This window comes from Sinocyclocheilus rhinocerous, unplaced genomic scaffold (genome assembly GCF_001515625.1).
Source record: "Sinocyclocheilus rhinocerous isolate Xijiao unplaced genomic scaffold, SAMN03320098_v1.1 scaffold1898, whole genome shotgun sequence".
Classification (NCBI taxonomy): Eukaryota; Metazoa; Chordata; class Actinopteri; order Cypriniformes; family Cyprinidae; genus Sinocyclocheilus; species Sinocyclocheilus rhinocerous.
Genome location: NW_015661023.1, coordinates 197,093 through 219,618, shown reverse-complemented (window position 1 = coordinate 219,618; position 22,526 = coordinate 197,093). Strand labels below are relative to the sequence as shown.

At 39.4% G+C, this 22,526-nt stretch overlaps 2 protein-coding genes across 2 annotated transcripts in view; both read left to right on the top strand.

Moving 5' to 3' along the window:
- arhgef40 (Rho guanine nucleotide exchange factor (GEF) 40) overlaps positions 1–2,613 on the top strand; it is a 34,425-nt gene extending 31,812 nt beyond the window's left edge. Inside the window, exons 24-25 of the mRNA XM_016535694.1 lie at positions 1,524–1,634; positions 2,564–2,613. Coding sequence (XP_016391180.1) covers positions 1,524–1,634; positions 2,564–2,613 — 161 coding nt within the window. The remainder of the gene's footprint in view (positions 1–1,523; positions 1,635–2,563) is intronic.
- A 9,394-nt stretch (positions 2,614–12,007) lies between these two features.
- znf219 (zinc finger protein 219) overlaps positions 12,008–22,526 on the top strand; it is a 17,666-nt gene continuing 7,147 nt past the window's right edge. The window contains exons 1-4 of the mRNA XM_016535727.1: positions 12,008–12,189; positions 18,855–18,945; positions 19,027–21,088; positions 21,351–21,494. Of these exons, the coding sequence (XP_016391213.1) occupies positions 19,030–21,088; positions 21,351–21,494 (2,203 nt within the window). The 5' untranslated portion in view covers positions 12,008–12,189; positions 18,855–18,945; positions 19,027–19,029. The remainder of the gene's footprint in view (positions 12,190–18,854; positions 18,946–19,026; positions 21,089–21,350; positions 21,495–22,526) is intronic.

Below are 22,526 nucleotides of genomic sequence, written 5' to 3'. Positions count from 1 at the left end.
GATGGAGCTAGCTATAGGAAGGATAGATAGATAGATAGACAGATAGATAGACAGACAGACAGACAGATAGATAGATAGATAGATAGATAGATAGATAGATAGATAGATAGATAGATAGATGGATAGAGCTATAGGAAGGATAGATAGATAGATAGACAGACAGACAGACAGACAGACAGACAGATAGATAGATAGATAGATAGATAGAGAGGATAGATAGACTGAGACAGAAGTAAATAACCACACGAGCCTGGTGTTTGTCAAAAAACACCAAGTTATTCTGCCTTGGATTTTCTCTGTGGTGTTTAGAGGAAAGCATCTTGGATGCGGATCGGACCGCTGCTGCCAGTAAATGCTAAAATGACCAAACATCTGCATGTAAAATATCTGAATAGGACTCGTGATGCATGCAGATGATGTCTCCGTAGGCAGCGCACTTGGGTTTTGATGGTTTTTGGTTTTTTTCACAACATCTTGAGCTTTAGAGTTTACTGTCAAAAATCCATTAGTTATATACCGCAAAGTTCTGCTTAATTATGTAAGTGCCCGTCCTCTCTAATTAATGAGCTCTTAAATACATATACTTTGCCGTTATTGACCCAGTTATTTATGTCTAATTAATAAGACAACACTAAAAGGCAGTTTAATTAGACATCTTCTGTCTGTGTGTTTTCTGCAGGGGCAGTTTTTGGAAAAGACCAATTTGTGATTGACAGTTAATTAATAATGGAAAATGAATCTGTGTCAGTCAGCAAGGCATTGATTTGCATTTGCACTTTTGTCTTTTCTTTATGCAAATGAGACTTTTAAATGACACCCATCACTACACATTGTACTGTGTTTTGTTAGTTAGCCATCATGTTTTAGTGGTGTTTCTATATTGTGGCCTCTCAAAATCCATAGAAGTCATTTACTGTAGAGAAAATTTGCCCAGTATGCTTTGTATTGTCAGAAAAAGACATCTGTTTGGTCTAATAATGTAGCGTTAAGTATGAAGATTGTCAGAATTGTGTTTGTTTGTGGTTATAATATTCTACACTTGTGTGAACTTGAGCAGAACTGACTTCATGTGCGTTTCAAAATGAACAGCAGATCCCTTCTGGATTATTTACTTTTGCCAGGCTATATGCCACATATGACTCAGAATTACTACACCTTCCATTTTTCCTAAAGGAAGGAGGCCATTTTTGGCCAATAATGAACTTTATAGAAAATAATTGTAATATTTTTAGTATGTTTTTGTAGCTGTTTGGATGTATTTATAAGAAGAAAATGAGAAAACCTGACATTTTAAAGATGAACAATGGCGTGATAAGTTATCAAATATAGGCTAGTACCAAAGGAGACATTTCAGAAGCATATTGTAAACACTTAATTAATTCAAAAAAAAAAAAAAAAAAAAAACACCAGCTGATTTAAACACACTGAGATTTCAGGCACTATGATAAACATTTCAGTGTGATTTAAGTGTCCAAATATTATTGGGGCCAGTGTAACTGAATCAAGTGTGTGTGTGTGTGTAGAGTTGTGTCTGAAGGAGTCTCTGTGTATGGGAGTCTCCAGTAAGCTGCTACTAGATGTGACGGGAGCTCAAGTTTCAGACCTGGACTCCAGCTTCAGCCTGAATGACAGAGGTACACAGACACACAGACACACACACACGGATCAGTGGAGAAAGATGCTTTTTAGAGAGTGAGTGTGTGTTTACAGCATCTACCTCATGCAGCAAAACATTAATAAACTATTAAATGCACTTTAACCCTATAAAGCCTGTATATATTTAATGCACAGACTCAGACTTCGCTGTCACACAAAATCTGCTCCATGCTTTCTTTCGTCTGATTGATAGTTCAGAGTGTTTTATTCAGTAAAAGCTCTTTTAATGTAATTGTAGAAACATCCAGCTTCAGCTGTCAAATCTTGACTGATTTTATAAAGTAAACTTAAGAATAACTTTGATATTGTTAATAATATTTCAAGACGAACACTTACTGGACTGAAGCAGCTCGGCTTTACTTGATTCTCCATCAATCTTTTTTTTTTTTAATGAAAAATCAGTGCGTCTCAAATCTGATCATCAGGATCTTTTGAGGAACGTTTATTTCTTCATCTCTCAATCATCATTGTATTACAGTGCACTATATGTTTTAATCATCAAACTTAGCACTTAAATCTCATCTTAATAAGACATTATTGGAGATATAGAGTGACAACTGATATGTATATAATTGTGTGTATCTGCTATACTGTTATAAAGATCTGATTGATTTACATTACAAGCATCAGAATTCCATCATATTAATATCAGCTTCTGCACAAATTGCAGATTTTTGCTCAATTTGGGTTTCTGTATTACATTGAGCTGTTTTTTCTTCCATATTATACTATATGAGCCATAAAAGCCTGATGTATCAAATATAATGCTCAACAAAAAACACATGCAAACTTTATTTTAGATTTTTTTTTTTCTGACTATAGTTTCATATCAGGTGCAAATACTTTCTTTTCTGTGTAAGGTACATATTTGCTACTCATAATAGCATCACTTTTGTCTTTTCCTCAGACTCAACGGGTGCTGTTTCTTTAATCAAAAATGCTGCCACATATTTCTGACTGGGAGAACTGGACACAATCTGGATCCTGAGACGCACAGCCGTATAAATACAGTATTACAGAAGTCATGTGTCGGCAGACGTCTCGCTTCTTTTACTTTCAGTTGCTCTTGATAATTGACTTTCAGGTAGTGAATCAAAGTTGATTCAACGTCTCCGGCCCACACACACACATCAGAAAGTAAAAAGATGACATTAAAGTCAACATGACATCAAAATTTGCTGAAAATGTGTTCTCACTCAGTTCATCCGAGATTAGGATGAGTTTGTTTCTTCATCAGGTTTGTAGAAATGTAGCACTGCATCAGTGTCTCAGCAATGGATGCTCTGCAGTGAATGGGTGCCGTCAGAATGAGAGTCCAAACAGCTGATAAAAACATCACAATAATCCACAAGTAATCCACAGCACTCCAGTCCATCAGTTAACATCTGGAGAAGACAAAAGCTGAAACAAATCCAGCATTAAGACGTTTTTAACTCAAATACGAGTCCATAATCCATAATAAACCCATCTCTTATATCGAAATCCAGCCACGTGTTTGTTTAGAGCTGTTTTGGCTTGTAAATGGTGCTTGATCTGTGCAGATTTCTCTCCTGATTCAGACGAGATGACTTATTCTCCAGATGTTAACTGGTGGACTGGAGTGGTGTGGATTACTTGTGGATTATTGTGATGTTTTTATCAGCTGTTTGGACTCTCATTCTGACGGCACCCATTCACTGCAGAGCATCCATTGCTGAGACACTGATGCAGTGCTACATTTCTCCAAATCTGATGAAGAAACAAACTCATCCTGATCTCGGATGGCCTGAGGGTGAACACATTTTCAGCAAATTTTCATTTTGTGTGAAGTATCCCTTTAATACACTTTACTTGTGCATGCATGTTTGTTGTACATTATACCAAAGAAAAAAACTGTATAATCTTATCAGAATGTAATAACGTTCTTCACCTCTGAAATTCCCTTCCAACTGAAAATAATAACAAAGAGCAGAGCAATAAGAAGAAGTAAAGCACGATGTTTAAAGGACTATTGGGATACTCTGGAGGTGAACTTGAGAATTCATGTTGAATTTAAGGTCAGTATTTATGTGCAGTGCTACAGCAGTCACTTGCAGCTCCACACGTCATTGCAAGTGTGGATCAAATCCAAACCAAAGACACGTTTTGCAAGATTATGCCAAAACGCAAACTCTCGAAATATTAAAAGTAGCAAAGATTCTGTCAGTGCAGCTTACTTCAAGTGGCACTTTGTGATGTATGAGTTAAATGCTTTAACAGATTTTGTATATCAAACTCTGGCTGTTTTTGGCTGAGGACACATCTGGTATTTCGGCCCATCTCGATCTCAGAGTATTGAAGAATAAGGAACGATTTCTTCTCCGTTCTCTGAGTTTAGTTAAGCACCAGCTGTCTTTTATTGCCCCGGCCGATCCGAGAGCCAAATCCAGACCTGCGTTTCAGAAGAGAGCTGCTATGGATGGTGTGTTTTATGCTTTATGAGTTATGTAATTATTTAGCTCCGCCCTCAGCTTTTCCATTAGCCAGATTCTGCACAGTCTTAAAGAGTATTAGATGCTGGAACGCTAATCTACTCAAAGGTTCAACCGCGTAAAAACTGACTCCAGCAACTGTAATCCACTTTTGAATTTATGAGGTCTGACTCTGGAAAATCATCCTTTATAAGCTCTGTTTGTACTTCAAGTCTTCTGTCGTGTTGCATATTTTAGATGGTGGAAACTCTGCGCTTCGGAGCATGTCTTCTTCTGATGAAACAACAGCCAAAGTTTTGTTTTTCCTTGCGCTGAAGAGGTTTTATTCTGTCCAGCTGTGCATTGAGCTTGATGTGCTGATACACCCATAGGAAAGAAAAATCCTAAATATTATCTTTTTTTTTAAGTATATTCCAGGTTCTGTTCAAGTTAGGATCAGTCGACAGCATTTGTGGTGTAACATTTGATTACCATTTAGCAATATCTGATTACAACTTACGGCGAGGCTCTTACAATGGAAGTGAATGAAACCAGTTTTTGGAGGATTTTAAAAGCAAAATTGTGAAGTTTATAATTTTATAAAAGTACTTACATTAATGCTTCTGTTAAAACTTGTGCTAGGTTTGAGCGGTAATGTAAATTTTTTGTTATTTTAAACTATATACTTGTAAATTATCATTGGACAAACTTTACACAAAAGGTTAGTAAGCAGACTGAAATCATGTTAACACATGTTTATATCCTGAAACTGTGAGTTGTTTTAACATTTACAAAATTGGCACCATTTACGTCAATTGTAAGTCCCTGGAGAAAAAGAAGTGGAATAAATATTTAAGAAAATATTAATGAAATGAAAGGCCACATAAGTGCACTTAATGAGAGCACACTCACAAGTCATAATTGTGAGATAAACTATTGAAATTATGAGATAAAAAGTCAAAAGTATGAGAACAAATATGAGTCAAGTCATAATTATGAGATAAAAAGTTGAAATCATGACAGAAAGTTGAAATTGTGAGATAAAGTCAAAAGTATGAGAAAAAAATGAGTCAAGTCATAATTATGAGATAAAAAGTTGAAATCATGACAAAAAGTTTAAATTTGAGATAAAAAAAATTATGAGTCAAAATTATGAGATACTAAGTAGAAATCATGTCGAAAAGTTAAAAGTAAGTCATATTATGGCTCATAATGAGATAAAAAGTCAAAGTATATATAATTGTTTTTAAGAAAATGGAGAGACACACTGAAATAGTTTTCTGTGGTAATCAACATTATGCCACAAGTCTGTCGATTGACCTCGGCTTGTACTCTGAATATTCCTTTGATACTAGTAACAAGATTTAAGTAGAGATTATCCTCCTTAGAAAACAAAAGTTTCAGAAGAGATCTCAGTAACTCACAGATACATCAGATTAGACACGACACAAAAGTGTGCGGTCAAAGAATTATTCAGAAATAAAACACAACTGAGAACTGCAGAAGAGCCACCTCTGAGCAATAGAACTGTGCTGCGTTAGTAGAAATGGGAAGTTGCATAGTTTCTTCAATAATTAAGCAGTTCAGAGGACAAACCCCATTTCTGAGAAAGACGGACCACTTAGAGAAGAGTGTAGGACTGAAGCGCGGCCGACCCCAAACCTGTGCGAGTGTGGGAGGAATGCACTGTATCTACAACACCAAACCCACATTCAGGCCAAAAATACTCTCCGCAGCGGGGCGTGTGCGATCCAGCTCGCTCCCAAACCATAAATACCATGGCGTGATTCATCGTTTTGATTGTAAACAGGAGCGTGTGCCAGAGAAACAAGCTGTCTTTATAAGCCTCATCATGCATTAATGTTTACATTTTTGAACGCTTTAAATTGCATGCTCCTTTTTGACTTTGTAACTGTTTGATTGTCTTTGTGGGAATATTAAATGAACAGAACCAAGTCGTTACCCCCTTTTTTTTCTCCCCGCAGCCATTTTAGAGCCTGATGACATTTAGTGCATATGAGAGCATTATGGGATACGCACTTGACAACATTACTGACACGCTGAAAATGGCAGCCACTCAGTGACCAGCAGAAGGCATCGCATTTTTGAAAGGGGAAAAAAAGAGATGAAAAGAGTGTGCATGACAGAAAGAAAAAGAGAGAGAGAGAGAGAGGCCAAAGACAGTAGATGGTATGATGGGAAATGAAGGAGGGACAGACGGAGAGGCACAGAGAGGGGAGAACAAGAGCGAAAGAATGAGACAGACGAGTGAGGGGGGCGCAGCAGACGCAGTGAGTGTGAGAAAGGTATGGCTGAGGGCAGAGAAGTTTTTTGTCTTGATAGAAATGTGAAGAGAGCGAGAGAATGGGTTTAAATTGGGGAGAGAGAGAGAGAGAGAGAGAGATAGTGTGAGGATTAGAGAGAGAGAGGGGGGGTGTTGACGAGGCAGCGAGACTCGGGCGAACAAAGAGAACGTGGAGAGAATGAGTTGGGTGAAACATCAAAGGGATTTTTCGGCCGTGTTACCGGGACAACAGACATTTGCATGCGATTAGCTTTTTACATCATATTAAGGAGGGATGGGGCGAGCGAGGGGAAGTACACATTATAAAGAGAGAGAGAGAGAGAGATACCGGTCGGTCACTCACACTGACTTATGTGCTGACAAGCAGCCATTTGTCTTGAAGATCACGCCTCTCTCACGCATGCAGCGAGTTATGAAGTACATATGCTATCTGAAAACATGCCTTCATTAGAATTAACACCAATAATAGAGTCATTTGTCATGGAGCAGTGGGAAATGAGCATGACCTTACGAGAGCTGCTGTGTTCACAGAAGCAGGTTCGAATCTGGCCTGCGTCATGTCTCTCTGTCTTTTTCTGCATTGTCAGAAAAGGTGCATTATTATATAATATCTACACTACCATTCAAAAGTTACAAGTTTGAAAAAAAAAAAGTATCTTCTGCTTGCCAAGGCTGCATTTATTTGATCAAAAATACAGTAAATACTGTAATATTCAATTTCTTCTAATATATTTTCAAATGTAATTTATTTGTGTGATGAATTTTCTGCAGCCAGTACTCCAGTCTTCATTGTCACATCCATAAAAGCATAACAAGAGGAAATGTATAGAGAGATGGGTTATGACAATCCGGAGAAACAAAGAGGACATATTTACTGTCACTCTCTCAGCAGCTATATTACAAATGTATGGAAGCTTATTTCCAACACATAAGATTGTTATCCTTAAATTATAAAAATGTCAAAAGACAGACAGTTGAAATTATAAAAACTGAAATTATTGGATGAAAAAAGTCATATGACAAATTGTTGAGATTATGAAATAAAAGTTAAATTAACAGATACTAAGTCAAGAGATAATCATGATAAATCATGACAATCTGAAATTGAGATAAGTCATACGTATGACTGTCATAATGAGATAAAATTCAAAATTACACATCAAAATTATGAGATATTAAGTCATAATTATAAAGTTTAAATCATGACAAAAAGTTGAAATCTTGAGATAAAGGGCCACAAGTATGACTCTAAATAATGAGAAAAAAAGTTTAAAAAAATGTCAACATTATGAGATACTAAGTTGAAGTAACAAAAAAGTTGAAATGAGATAAAACATAATTTGGACTCATGAGATAAAAAAATGATGACTGTCAACATTATGAGAAACTAAGTCAGTTATTAGACAAGCTGAAATTGAGATCAAAAGTTCAAATCATGGCAAAAAGTTTAAATTATGAGATAAAAAAATCTAATATTCAACATTATGAGATACTAAAGTTATAATCTCGACATTATGAGATACTAAAGTTATAATCTCAACATTATGAGATACTAAAGTAATAATTTCAACATTATGAGGTACTAAAGTTATAATCTCAACATTATGAGATACTAAAGTTATAATATCAACATTATGAGATACTAAAGTAATAATTTCAACATTATGAGATACTAAAGTAATAATTTCAACATTATGAGATACTAAAGTTGAAATCATGACAAAAAGTTGAAATAAGTCATATGATGACTCGTAATGAGATAAAAAGTCAACATTATGAGACGCTAAGTCATAATTATGAGATAAAAGTTAAAATCATGACAAAGTTGAAATAAGTCAATGACAAGTTGTTATGAAAAAGGTTAAGACTGTCGTCATTTTGATTTGATCTCATTATAATTATGACACAAAAAGTTGGAATTTTATATCCTCTCATAATATCTCATTTTATTTACTCTCATAATTTCAACTTTTTATATCAGTATTATGATTAATTAAAATAGATAAGCATTACTTTTGTATCTTATGTGCTGGAAATAGGCTTTCATAGCAACACTCGTGCCGTAGAGTTAACTTTTTTGTTTCTCCATTTAATGCCAGAGTAATAAAAAACAAAGTATAGGTATTATAAATATACATTTGTTTAGAAATTAAAACATAAGTATGTTTCTGATGTTAATTGTGGAAAGGCATCGTCACAGTCTGAAAAGGCTCCATACACTGACTTCTAGACTGTAACGAGAGTGAACTTAGAGACAAGGAAGAGCTGGATTCAAGTCCAGATGATGAATTACTAGAAAACAGAAGGGTGCCTAAAAACTAAGAACATAATACAGAGAAACACTAAAGACATCAGCCAAACAGCCAACAATAAAGCAAGACCTGACCAAGAATACAGAACACAGTTGATGATGGGAACAGGAAACACGAACTAAATACAAACTAAAAGTCCAAAACAAAAAGCACAAAAACAACCGTTGTCTTTTCTATCGAGTGATATTCTCGCCTGCTAATGCAATGTCTTTATCTTTATTTTTGTCATGAAACACTAATATGTGATTTACTTGCAATTCAATACATTTGATTACATTTTTGAATTGAAAAAATGCATTTTTCTTATGTTCCATTTTTTGCTTCAATGCCAGCTGACATGAACTCCAGAAATCACACTAACGTTTCTCATCCACTTCCACAATGTTGCCCCTTTGAAACCTCATTTATTTACAAGTTTAAATGCGTCTAGCTGTGTGCACCTTCTCTGATGGTCACATACAGATGCGCCGGTCTGCGGCCTGCTCTGCCTCACTGCTCTCAGTATACTGCGGCTGGCTGTATTGTGCTGTCGGGCGTCGTCATGGCCGTCGCCACGGTGCTATTGTCATGGTGATATTACAGTATCAATACCCTGACACTGCGACAAAGAGACAGCAGCCAATGCCACATCACTCCACCCCTTTAACCCCTCTCCTCTCCTCTCATTCTCCCTCCATCCTCACCAATCGATCCCTCCATCTCTGACTAAACATGTGCGTATTGATTCAGCGTCGGTCCCCTGCTCTCTTCTTCAATCCCTCTTTCTTTCTTTCTCTCTAACATCTATCAGGTTTCATCTCCCCTCAGACCACCCCTACGTCGCTCTCTTTTCCTCCTCTTCATCTGTCATTTCATCTCCCTTTTTTCACTCCTTCCTGTTCTCCATGCCATCTCTTCCCCCCACCTCTGCATGTTTTTTTCTTTCTTTCTTTCTGTCTTTCTTTTTTGTCTCCGTCTCACTCACTCTCTGCATATTAATTGGTGCATTTGTGCTGCGGCGTACAAGACAATCAAAGCGTTGGGGGCGGGTGAGGATATGACTGTATCAGACAACACACACACAACACACACACACACACACACACACACAAATGTTCAGGCAGACACACTCGCGTGAGCTGACAGTCAGAGGTGTGTGTGAGTTAATATCCAGATTCCTCTCCAAAATCATCCTCAAACTCCCAAACACATCTGAAGATCTGAACCAGACAAAAACACCTGTGCACGCAGAGAATCAGAATCTGACATGCAAACGATTTCATTCTGTGGATACTGTATATAGAGTACAGAGAGATTATTATTATTGTTGTTGTTGTTGTTGTTGTTGTTGTACAACCAAATGCTCCAAATTAATTATTAGTTTAACCAACCTATTTATTTATTTATTTATTTATTTACTTGGAAGGAAGGAAAAATGTTCTGAATCTGATATACAAAGGCTTTCTGTTAAGGATCTAAATAAATAAAAATAATAATTATTATTATTATTATTAATATTATTATTAATATTAATAATTTACTTATTCCTGATTTACAGCAAAATGCTTCAAATGCAATAGGAGTTCAACTTGTATTATCCTTTTTTTGTTCTTCTTCTTCTTCCAAGGCCAAAAGGTGCAGAAGCTGATATACAAAGGTTTTCTATCTGTGAACAGGCCTAAATCAAAACTAAGGGTGTATTCACAGCAGAAAAGCCTGGAGAATTTGGTCCAGACCAAATACAATGTTGATTGTTTTGTTGTTGTTTGGTGCGGTTCGCTTTCACACTGCTCTTTTTGTAAGTGAACCAGCAATTGTAAACAAAACCACACGTGTGCTTAAGGTCATCCATTCATTGGTTCATCCATTCGACCGTATAGAGTTGGTTTGGAAGCAGACCGAGACACCTCTTCAGCTGGGTCTCAGTGCGGTTGTTTGGTGCGGACCCGAGTGCGATTGCTGTATTCACACCTGCCCAAAAGATCCGCTCCAAGAGGGGAAACGAACTTGAGTTAGATTCAATCGAACCAAACAAGACAGGTGTGAATACACCCTGACAGTAGGTGGCAATTACATGCATTTGCATATAATACATTTGTTTATTTATTTATATATGATGTAGAGAGAATCAGAGATTTGATGTTGTTGATGTTGTTGTTATTATTATGTATTGTTTTACAGCAAAATCTTCCAAATCCATTAGTAGTTCAACCTATTTATTTATTATTTATAGTTGGTTTTTTCCCCAAATTCAGCTGGGTCTCAGTGCGGTTGTTTGGTGCGGACCCGAGTGCGATTGCTGTATTCACACCTGCCCAAAAGATCCGCTCCGAGAGGGGAAACAAACTTGAGTTCGATTCAATCGAACCAAACAAGACAGGTGTGAATACACCCTGACAGTAGGTGGCAATTACATGCATTTGCATATAATACATTTGTTTATTTATTTATATATGATGTAGAGAGAATCAGAGATTTGATGTTGTTGATGTTGTTGTTATTATTATGTATTGTTTTACAGCAAAATCTTCCAAATCCATTAGTAGTTCAACCTATTTATTTATTATTTATAGTTGTTTTTTTTCCCAAAGTAAAATAAGGTGCTGAATCTGATTTACAAAAGTTTTCTATTATAGGTGGTTTTCTCTGTAGATGGTTATTTATTTGTTTATTCATGGATCTCACATCAAAAGAGGGTGAGTGACATGTATATCGATATCTATAGCATCTATATAGACTATATATAGAGATAAATTATTATTATTATTGACGTTACTATTGTTTCTTATTATACAGAAAATGCATTAGTAGTAAATGAATGCATTTATTTATTTAGGCCTAGGCTATTTATTTATTTATGCCTATGTATGTATGCATGCATTTTCTGTTACAGGCCATTGTTGTTTGTTTAAAAGAGGGTACATAGCACGCTCTACACTTCATGTGGCCTGTGGTCGTGCTGTTTTACTCGCGCGCACCTGCGCCGCTTCCACGTGGAGCGCGAGTTTCTTCACAGTCACAACTAAACTACAGAAGCCCTTTCTGACGGACGGCAAAGTAGAAAACACACGCTCCTACAGGCTAATCTTTAAAAGACGTCCGGGTGTAAATCTGAGCGCCGCGAGCAGACGCGAGAAACTTGTATGCTGCGTGATTTGTGTCAAAAGTCCATCCCGCGAAGCTATAGATCGTTTTAAAATGGTGCCTCTGCGAGATTATAATTACATTTGCAACCTACAGCCTCCGCCTCTCTCTCTCTCATTCACTCACTCACTCACGGCTGCACAATAAATGGATTTTTGAGAAAAGAGAGAGAGAGAGAGAGACGTGTGAGGAAAGAGAGGAGGAGGAGGAGAAGATAGAGAGGGCAGAAGGGAGGGGGCATCGGCGTATGCTTGTATACAACTACCCCCCGATTTCCATTTTTTCCCCTAACTCGTAATGTATTTAATTCAAGTGAAACGTAATCATGACGTGTGTTGTCATTAATCTCCTCGCCGCCTCTCCCGTAAGTACATTCAGCCTTACTTTCAGCACAAAATATCCGATTCCTTTCAAATAACTGACCTAATCTGCGCTTTTTGAGCGATTTTTACTGATGCACATCGCTCGCGAGTGTGACGGTGTGCGCGAGTGTACAGTTTGAGTCGCATAGAGAGCGATTGTTGTCGCCTTCATAAACAACAAATATCCGACGACGACTTTTTTTGGGGGGTGGCTGATCCGGGGAACGAAAAGCCATTGATACGGAATAGCCGTCGTGTTTACACCTCGCGTTTCTTTGCACATACATGCATCAGGAGATATTGATTGGCGTCTGGTGTTTCATACGTGTTCTCGCGCATACACACTTCCTCACTTTTGTCTCGTGCCGTGTATGTTGCCGGTGTGTGTGTGTGTGAGAGAGAGAGAGCGCGCGCGCGTGTATGTCCTGAAAGAGATGCGAGGCTCGCGCATGAAAATGCAACTTTCGTTTTTTAAGGCCCTTGAATATTACCAGAGCCTCAAGTGTGGAAAAAAAGTGCACTGAACTCAGAGGTACAAGCTGATTGTAGATGTTTGAACTTTTTTTCTAGTGCGTGAAGCAACCGTTCGTTTCTCCGCTGCTGCAGTATTGCAAAGTTTTATACTTTATGAGAAGCATTACTTAGTTCTGTTGCAGTCAAAACCCGCATGTTTGAACTTAGTTTGTGTGGGACGCAGACAGATCCGGCTGGATCGGACGCTCTGGGGGAAAAAAACAGCAGCATATTAATAACTTCGAAGAACATAGGAAAGCTTTCGGTGCATGTTAATGCAAAAGCTGGTAAATTTGCACGCGCTCTGCATGTCCTAACGTCACCTCACAGATGCGCGCTCGCACTCGCTATTTAAACCTGCAGCTGCTAGTTTTACAAAAGACCCTAAAAACAGGTAAAGTTTCGTGATTTGCCACGATAGCAGCGGATTTCGAGATGAAACCCCACGATGGCACTTTACAGCTGCACCCTGATCGCTTGTCCGTTTCCCCTCCCTTTATCTTTTGTTGAAAGAAAATCAGAAAGAAAATGGAGCGCACAACATCCCGTCCTAATGTTACATGTCTGCCTCTGTTTGGGGTAAAAACGATGCCGTTGCGTCTGTAAATCGCGATTTTATGCACGGGCTTAATGTCGGCGTTCGCGGGAGGACGCGTCGTGCGCGCGTTTGTTTGTGAGCATTTATTTATTTCATTAATGTGGCTTTTTAATTGAGATGGCCGCGAGAGAGAAGGCGACTGAAAATGGTTGCGCGTTTTATCACGCGAGGAAATTCCTCTCCACAGACGCTCATCTGATGTCCTGCAAATGCATCCCGCCAAGAAACTTTACACACACACATATATATGGAAATTCTATAAGGCGCCATTGCTTTCCATTATTTAGCGCTGGCACAGATTTGGGTGCTATTAGACGGGTGACGGAATGAGACCAGCCCCCTGAACTGACGCGACAGTTTGACGGATAAAGAGGGCAGAGCAGCGCAGAGATGAGGTGGAAGCCCTGTAAGCAACTTTTACAAGCAGATCTGCTCCTGCTCATCTTGATAACCTGCACGGACAGCACATCTGGATGAGATGGTGCAGGGGCTTCAGAATTTGACCTGGCACCTGGCTAATTCAGCCACAGATTTCCAGATTGGCATGGCGACATAATTAGCAATAGCATACAGGAAGCTGGGATTTATTCCTGTTCATGCTTGCAAATAAGGATAAATACAATTTTAATCTTCTTGTTGTATGTAAGGAACAACAGGTTGTCAGTTCAAGGTATCTGTGTGTTTAGTAACTGACGAACATGCCTGCATGGGTCCCACTTTAAATTAGGTGGCCTTATGTACTTACATCAAAAAATAAGTACAGTGTACCTGTACCTGTATTGCAAAACACAGTTACACTTTAAGACATCATTATTACAGTGTATGAGTAATATTAAGTAACTACATGTACTTGTACTAAATGTTTAGGGTTAGGATTACGGTTACTTGCATGCAATTATGCATGATTAATTGTTATTATAATAGCAAGTACATGTAACATGTGTAACAAGGACACCTTAAAATAAAGTGTTACCCAAAACACTTCTGCTGCTATTGAGGTGGGATACGGGTAAGGTCAGGGACAGGTTTGGTGGTTTGGGTAGGTTTAAGGTTGGGTTAAGGTGTAAGGGATGCACTGTAAAAAATGTAACAGTTTTGGTGGTTATCAGTGTATTACAAAGGTACTAAACAGATTTCAGTACTTCAATAGGTTGGTATATTAACATTATATCAGTTAATGAAATTACGGTATTTAACTGTAAATTTAAGTTAAAACCTAAAACGTTGCTACCGTATTTTTTACGGTAAAATTCTGGTAACCACAGCTGCCGTTTTTTTACCGTAAATTTTACGGATTTTTTTTTACAGTGTGGGTCAACAGTGCAATTATAAATATGTAATTACATAAATTAATTACAGATGTAATTACATGCATGTATTTTTTTTAAATAAAGTACAGTGTAAAACATGTATGTACACAATAAATGCATTGTATCAAATGATTAATTTAAATGTAAGTGCATAGTAGTAAAGGCCACCTAATATAAAGTGGGACGTCTGCATGTTATCCATCATTATAAAAAGTTAAATTATGCCATTTGCATGTCATTTTACCTTATTTGACCACTAAAAACTGCTTTTGAATGATTTAACAGAATGTAATTATGTTTATTTAGTCTCATTAGATAATAACGCCTGTTAATTTACAGGCTATCTCATAAAACATACCTTTATATAATGTGACGAAACATTTTTACATACTACATTCAAGTTCAAATTCGGCAGGGCTCATCCCGTTCATGCAGATATAGATCAGCTTTGTCGGTTTGAGTTCCTCTCTGTGCTCAGATGCCTGAAGCTAGACTTTCTAGCACAGCACACTGCCTTTGTGCACTTGTTACGCACAGCGAACACCTTACAGCTCGTTTCAGAGGTCAGAGGTGGGCTGTTCGTTGTAAAAATAATTCTGATTGAAAATGATCACTTCTTTAGATCATTCAAGGCTTGATTTCACCTGAATCACAGCCCATACTCTCTTGATGTCCGTACTGACTCGGACCCGGTTTACACCTGTTATTATCTATCTCAGGTGATCCGGCATCAGTTTTGACAGCTCAAATCATTATTACGCGATTACGTCTCATATATATGTCAGGCTCTTACTGCAAGTTGATAAAATGAAGGGGGAAAAATGGCATACTCCTGCTCCCAAATATAGGCTACTTTTTAATTTTGATCTAAAAAAAAAAAGATTACAATTATATGTCACTGCCTATAGATGATGCCAGACATGTCCTTGTTGTTCTGTGAAGTCTAATGCATATACGTCTGGGTTTTCCAAATGTTTTAATCACTATCATCCAGGTGCATTAATGTTTACGCCACAGATGTAGTGTGTTCAATGTGGTTGTAGTGATCAGATCAAACACATTTTGGATCCTATTTACACCTGCATTTAACATTATTGGATCATCTGAGATGGCTATTCATACCAGATATAATAAAAAAATCTATAGTCCACCCAAAAATGTGTCACTCTCCTTCAAGTTGTTCCAAAACTGTATGAGTTTCTGTCTACTGTGGAACATAGACGATTTTGAAGAATGTTTTGAAGAACCAAACAGTTGATGGCCCTTAATGACTTTCATAGTAGTTATTTTTTTCTTTCTTTCTATGTTTTGAATGGAATCAATCGGAAAATCAGCTGTTTGGTTATCAACACTCTTCAAAATATATTCTGTGTTCAGCAGGTTAGGAACAACATGAGAGTGAGTAAATGATGACAGCATCGTTATCTTGTGTGAACCATCCCTTAACGCAAGTTCGTTAGCAAGAGCTCTTTGTACAGTAAGCTTGAACTTGACCACTGCAGCGTTTTGGTGAAGCCTTCAGTTTTGACAGCAGGTTTAGTTCTTCTAAAGCACCTTAGTGTAGAATCATTTCAAGGCTGATATCCTTGTTTCATGCTCTCTTAAGGAGATAATGGGCGAGATTGTGATGTTTTGAACTTGCTTGTCCTCTCTTCAGCATCTTTAAACTGAACCTTCAAACTGTCCGCAAGTCTCCCGGAGAAATATAAATCGAGGAGAACAGGTGAAGGTTGTGGATGACTTGGAATTTCAACCCAAAAAGAGGAAGTTGAAGGGAGGCTGTGTGTGGGAGCCGGGGTGCTGAGAGAGATAAAGTTAAGGCCAAGGTTAGAAACAGGAAATGAATTTTGTCTGTAGGGATTTGTTGTATGACTGCAACAATCCGGAATCATACACACACTGACCGTAGAAATCCCACTCAGAGATACAAGAAAGGTAAAGTGCAGTTCAAGCCTCACATGCATCACACCAATCGTTTTTCTCTCTTAGTCTCTCTCACAATTTAAAGATATCGCTCTCTTTCTCTCGCTCTCCCCACATATCAAAGAACAATGATAATACCATTCATGTTATATTTTCAAGGCCACGAGTCTTTCAGTACGTATGAATGATCTCTTCTTAGCCTTTAGATATGTTACATGGCTTCACTGTTGGAGGCCCAGTGTGTCCTCACACCGAAGGCAGGAGACGTTATTTCAGGTGCTCGAGGCTACAGAATACGAACCGCAGTGAGGAAAATATCTGTTTTATCAAAGATGACTCAAGTGCTTGTTCAGTCATATAGAGGTTTCATGAGTGGTTTTTTTAGAGCGAGTTAAGTTGTGTGTACTACGTACTGTAAAATGTGTTCCGGTGAAATGCGACCCCATTTAAAGTACCGGTACTTCTGTCGTAAACATTCAGTAAAACCAATTAGTGATACTCGGATAATGGAATAATCAGTTGACCTCAATCAAAATCCTACATATGTTGCAAACAGGTTTTTTTTTTTTTGACATTTCTAATTGGCAAAAGTCCAAAAATAAAAGCACGACATACATCAAATAATTTTAATAGCAGCTACATTACATGCAGTTCTTTCAAACAACAGCGGCCTATTTCTCTTTTCTCATTTTTTTGTTTATACGATATTCATTCCATTACATACAAAGCCGTTAGTTAAATAGCCGATGCATGTGCCCCAAGAAGGCACAAAATATGCGAGCGTGTATTTGTGTGTGCTTGTACTGGGAGTGTAGCATGTGGCCATTCAGACAAAGGTGTTTAGCATGCATGAATCATCTAGTGACTAGGTGCCATATTGAGTGTGTGTGTGTGTGTGTGTGTGTGTGTGTGCATGCATTATTTGCGCATGCTGCTTTGTCGCTCTCCTGCGTTCATCTCTCCCCTCCCCCCTCTGTCTAGCACCTTATCACTCTCTCCATCTATCCAAATTTGGAGAAGCTTTATTGGCATGACAGGGTTGGTCAGACACGAACGTGTCTGTCAAGGCGGAACAGTGCATTGCCATGACGATATTCATATGATAATAATGCCAACAGACCAAACAGATCGCAAGATCCTCCATTGCAGAGCAGAACACTCTGTCCCCTTTCTCGACAGATTTACTCATCAAATATGCTCATTGTGTTCTTCATTTATGTTTTTTCTTCACTAACACCCCCCCCTCTCATTCTCTCTTTCTCGCCTGTCTGTCTCTCTTCTCTCTTTTCTTTTCTTTTCGCCATGTTGGCAGGCCCCAATCTACCAGCTGATATCAGCATTCCCTGGCACTGTGCCAACTGGCACCGCTGCAGAGAGACAGAGAGTGAGAGAGGGAAAGATAGAATGAAAGAAAATCAGTCAAGAACAGAGGGAGGAGGGAATGAGGGTGAAAAGAGAAAAAGTGCAGGGGGTGGATTCACAATTTATGGACGTGAAAAGACAGAAGGAAAAAGGAGGACAGTAATGGTGGGATTAGGAAAGAAAGAAAGAAAGAAAGAAAAATGGAGGGGGCAGTATGATTGATATAGTGTGATATCGTTGTGAGTCACGTCTGAGCTAAAATGTCAACTGGCTCTGTTAGCCACCGTTTCGTCCAAGTCTTATGTCACAGATACACATACTTTCACACACAGTCAAAAACACACACTAATGCACAAGCAAACACTTGATTGTGTACATAAATCCCAACTCAGACACAGACATACAGTTCAGTCTGTTCGTAGAGGTAAATACAAAATAAAAAAAACCCACCCACGCAAACACAATCATAGTGACACATATCCAGGCATACAGACGCCCTCACAGATGTTTAGCAGATTGTCTTTCTGTAATCATCAATGAAATTCATTTTCTCTTATTTATGAAAGAAGCAGGTGTTTTTTTTTTCTTTTTTGTGTCTGGGCCTGTCCGCTGCAGACTTATGCAGTCTATGCATGTGTGACTTTATGTAATTGTTCACTTCTATCAGTGCACTGCGTGTTAAGGGTGTGTGTGCTTATATGAGTAGCTTAGGTAATGAGAGATTGGTGGGGGGTTAGATCAGTTATATCTATGTGTCTGGACTTTAAGGTGTGTATGTATGTATTTTTGTTCTGATTTAAGCAGCTACTGTAAGTGTATGTGCAGGAAGGGTGTGTGGGGAAGTCCAAACATCTCGCGCCCATCCTGTTTGGGACAGTCTATGTCCTGCTCTGCCTTTAGACCCGTACACAGGAACAAATGTGTGTACACTCATTTTTTTATTCTGTGTTGTACTTGACAGGGGAATGTTGGAGTTGGTCAGGCAGATTGCCACCATCAGAACACACCCTCTTTAAGTCAAGGAAGTGAAGCATGGCATAGACACATCAACAGTGAGTGATCTATCTGTCTGTCTGTCTGTCTGCCTATCTAATCTTGATCTAATCACAATTATCAATTCTTTCCTCGCTCAGAGTATGGATTCTCCACCAGAGAGTATGCTGGCTCTTTCCTGTGAGCCCCCATTGTCTCCTCCCTCCATGCCGTCCCTGGACCACAGTCCCCAATTCCTATCCCAGAGTCCTCAATCTACCCCTTCTAGCCCTCAAACTGAACTCTATGCCCCGGTCTCTCCTTGCCCCCTTCCAGAGGCCAGCCTCCAAGATGAGGAGGAGGAGGATGAGGAGCTGTCAACTCCCCCATCACCCACCCCAGCGGTGGCGCTGTTTCCTGGTGAACTTGAGCTCGGCAGTCCCTCATCGGAGAGCAGCCCCCCAGCCACACCATTAACACCTTTTCCTGGTTTTGGAGCTCTGGAGCAGGCCATCTCCTCTGGTCAAAGTACCACCTGTGATGATGAGTTGGATCTTCAACTTTTCAACAATGAGGGCATGGCTGTCCCCGGAGGGACAAACTCTGGGCCTGGCCTAAGGTTCCCGTGCCATGTGTGTGGAAAGAGGTTCCGCTTCCAGAGTATTTTGTCCCTGCATGCTCGAGCTCACAGTTTAGACAGGGAGCGTCGAGCTTCAGCTCCCTACCGAACCACACATGCCAAACTGCAGCAGAACCATGTGGGCAACAGTGTAATCCAGAATCTCAACAACAGAGAGCCTGGTCTGAAACTGAGTCCATTATCTGGGTCATTACAAAAGAATATGGATGAGGACATGGTTCCAGAGGAACCTCTTCAAACTGCTAGCAGCCCACAGTTCCTCTTTGAAGGAACCACAGCCCTGACTCCACCTCTAACAGAGGAAGCACCAATCTCAACCTCCTTCTCTCCACTTGGCCATGCCCACTTGGAAGACAACACCCCCTCCACAGCTGCTTCTGCCTTCCGGTGTCATGCCTGTAAGGGTAAGTTCCGTACAGCTTCAGAGCTGGCACGTCATGTGCGGATCCTCCACAACCCCTACAAATGTACAATGTGTCCCTTCTCAGCCAGTCAGGAGGAAAGCCTGGCTGCCCATCTGCAGGAGAGCCACCCACCTGAGGATCCTGTCACTGAAACGGTTTTCCCTCCTCACCCTATAACAGCACCAACAGAGACTCCTCCCTCACAAATGCCAGTTGTTCCAGCTTTCCGATGCGAGACGTGCGGGCAGCGTTTTACTCAGTCCTGGTTTTTGAAGGGGCACATGCGGAAGCACAAGGACTCATTGGATCACAAGTGCCAGGTGTGTGGCCGTGGCTTCAAGGAACCCTGGTTCCTAAAGAATCATATGAAGGTGCATCTCAACAAGCTGGGCCTCAAAGCTGGATTGGGAAATCTGGGGCCGGCTGGAAATGAGCAATCCAAAGGTCCTGCAAGCACACAAGTGCTGGGGGCCCTGTATTCCAACTTGCTCCTGGCTCGCACTATGACTGGTGGCGGTGGTTCAGGAAGTCGCACAGAGAGGTCAGATGCCAGTGCAGGCTCAAGCAAATCCTCTATATTGGGTTATCTGGGCTTACCCAAAGATGCCAGCAATGGAAGTTGCATGGAGCGCCTTCAGGCAGTGGCACAGGTTGCAGAAATGGGTAATGGTGGAGGACGGGGAGGTGAAGCAGCAGACGGAGCGGACCAGGCAGCCATGTGGCAGCTGGTTGCTCGCAGTCTGATGGCAGCACAGCACAACCAACAGCAACAGCAGCAGCGATCTCATTCGCACCATCAGCTTCCTTCCTCACGAGGCACAGTTGCTGGGGAAGCCAAGGAGTTGAGGACCTACCTTGGTGGGTTGGGTTCTAGAGAGGAACTGGAGGGATCTAGTCCACCATGGGAGTGTCCAGATTGCGGCAAGCTGTTCAGAAGCCTTCAGCAGGTGGTTGCTCACGCCCGTGTCCATGTCCAGAAACCACAGAAAGGTCAAAGTCCCCGAGGGGGCATGTCCAGGGAAGAGGACATTATAAACAGAGTGAGTGGAGCTCAGGCAACAGGTGGAGTAGGAGGAGGACAAAGAACTAGTGACAATGAAGGAAGGCAGGAGGGAAAGCAACTACCATCAGAAGTCGGGACAGCTGGGAGCTTCCATTCTGTCATATCACATCTTTCTGGTAAGGATCAACCAGCATGATCAAAAACAGCTGACTTTATTGGTACAATATTTATTATCTGTTAAAATCCTTCATAGGCTATTGCACTGCAGGACGCTGATTGAATTTGAGGGGTGTTTTTTTGTAGTATTTCACTGTTGTTAGTTTTGGAACATTTCCTCCCTGTGTTTCAGGAAGGCAGGCCTGTTGTTAGAAACAGTGTAGACTCAGGTTATATTTCAAAGCAATTGTTTTTATTCATTATATGTTATCTCATCTCAAGGTCAAAATGGTCTGAGGGGATCATCCTCTTCCACTTCATCTCCAAGGGAGCGTGTTCGGGGAACAGGGATAAAGGATTGCCCCTACTGTGGTAAAGCCTTCCGGTCTTCCCATCACCTTAAAGTGCACCTTCGTGTACACACAGGTAAGGCCAACATGAATAGTAGAACTGTGATTCTCAACCCAGTGGCATGTGCACACCAGGGTGTACTTTATTGGGTTTCAGGAGCCATTTGGAAAGAATTATATTTCCCTAAACCAGTGGTCTGCAACCTTCAACATCAAAAGAGCCATTTTGGCCTTTTTGCCACCGAATAAAACTATGTCTAATTTACAAAAAAAAAAACTTTTCTTATCTCTTACTTTTAATTGGCTAAGAAATAAAACACACTGCTGGACAATAACCAATAATTTGTATTCTATAATATTGTTGTATTCTATATATTTTCCTAATGACAATTTTATGATTATGATTGGTTTATATACTACAAACACTTTTTTCCATTTTTTTTATCACAGAATAAAACAGACAATATATTTTATAGCTTCTGTACTGTAAGAAATGCTATGTCAATTAGCACTGCATCATTCATATACTTTATTTATTACCTGAAGAAGACTTGGAAAACACACATAAAACATATTGTCACAATAGTTTATTGTCATCACGTTTCATCACTTCCCATCACCTTAAAGTGCACCTTCGTGTACACACAGGTAAGGCCAACATGAATAGTAGAACTGTGATTCTCAACCCAGTGGCATGTGCACACCAGGGTGTACTTTATTGGGTTTCAGGAGCCATTTGGAAAGAATTATATTTCCCTAAACCAGTGGTCTGCAACCTTCAACATCAAAAGAGCCATTTTGGCCTTTTTGCCACCGAATAAAACTCATGTGGAGCCACAAAACCTATTTGATCCCTAAAATGAAGATAACACGGCATATAGCTAAAGTAATTATTATTATTATTATTAGTTATTTATGTCTATTTGACAAAAAAAAACCACTTTTCTTATCTCTTACTTTTAATTGGCTAAGAAATAAAACATACTGCTGGACAATAACCAATAATTTGTATTCTATAATATTGTTGTATTCTATATATTTTCCTAATGACAATTTTATGATTATGATTGGTTTATATACTACAAACACTTTTTTCCATTTTTTTTTA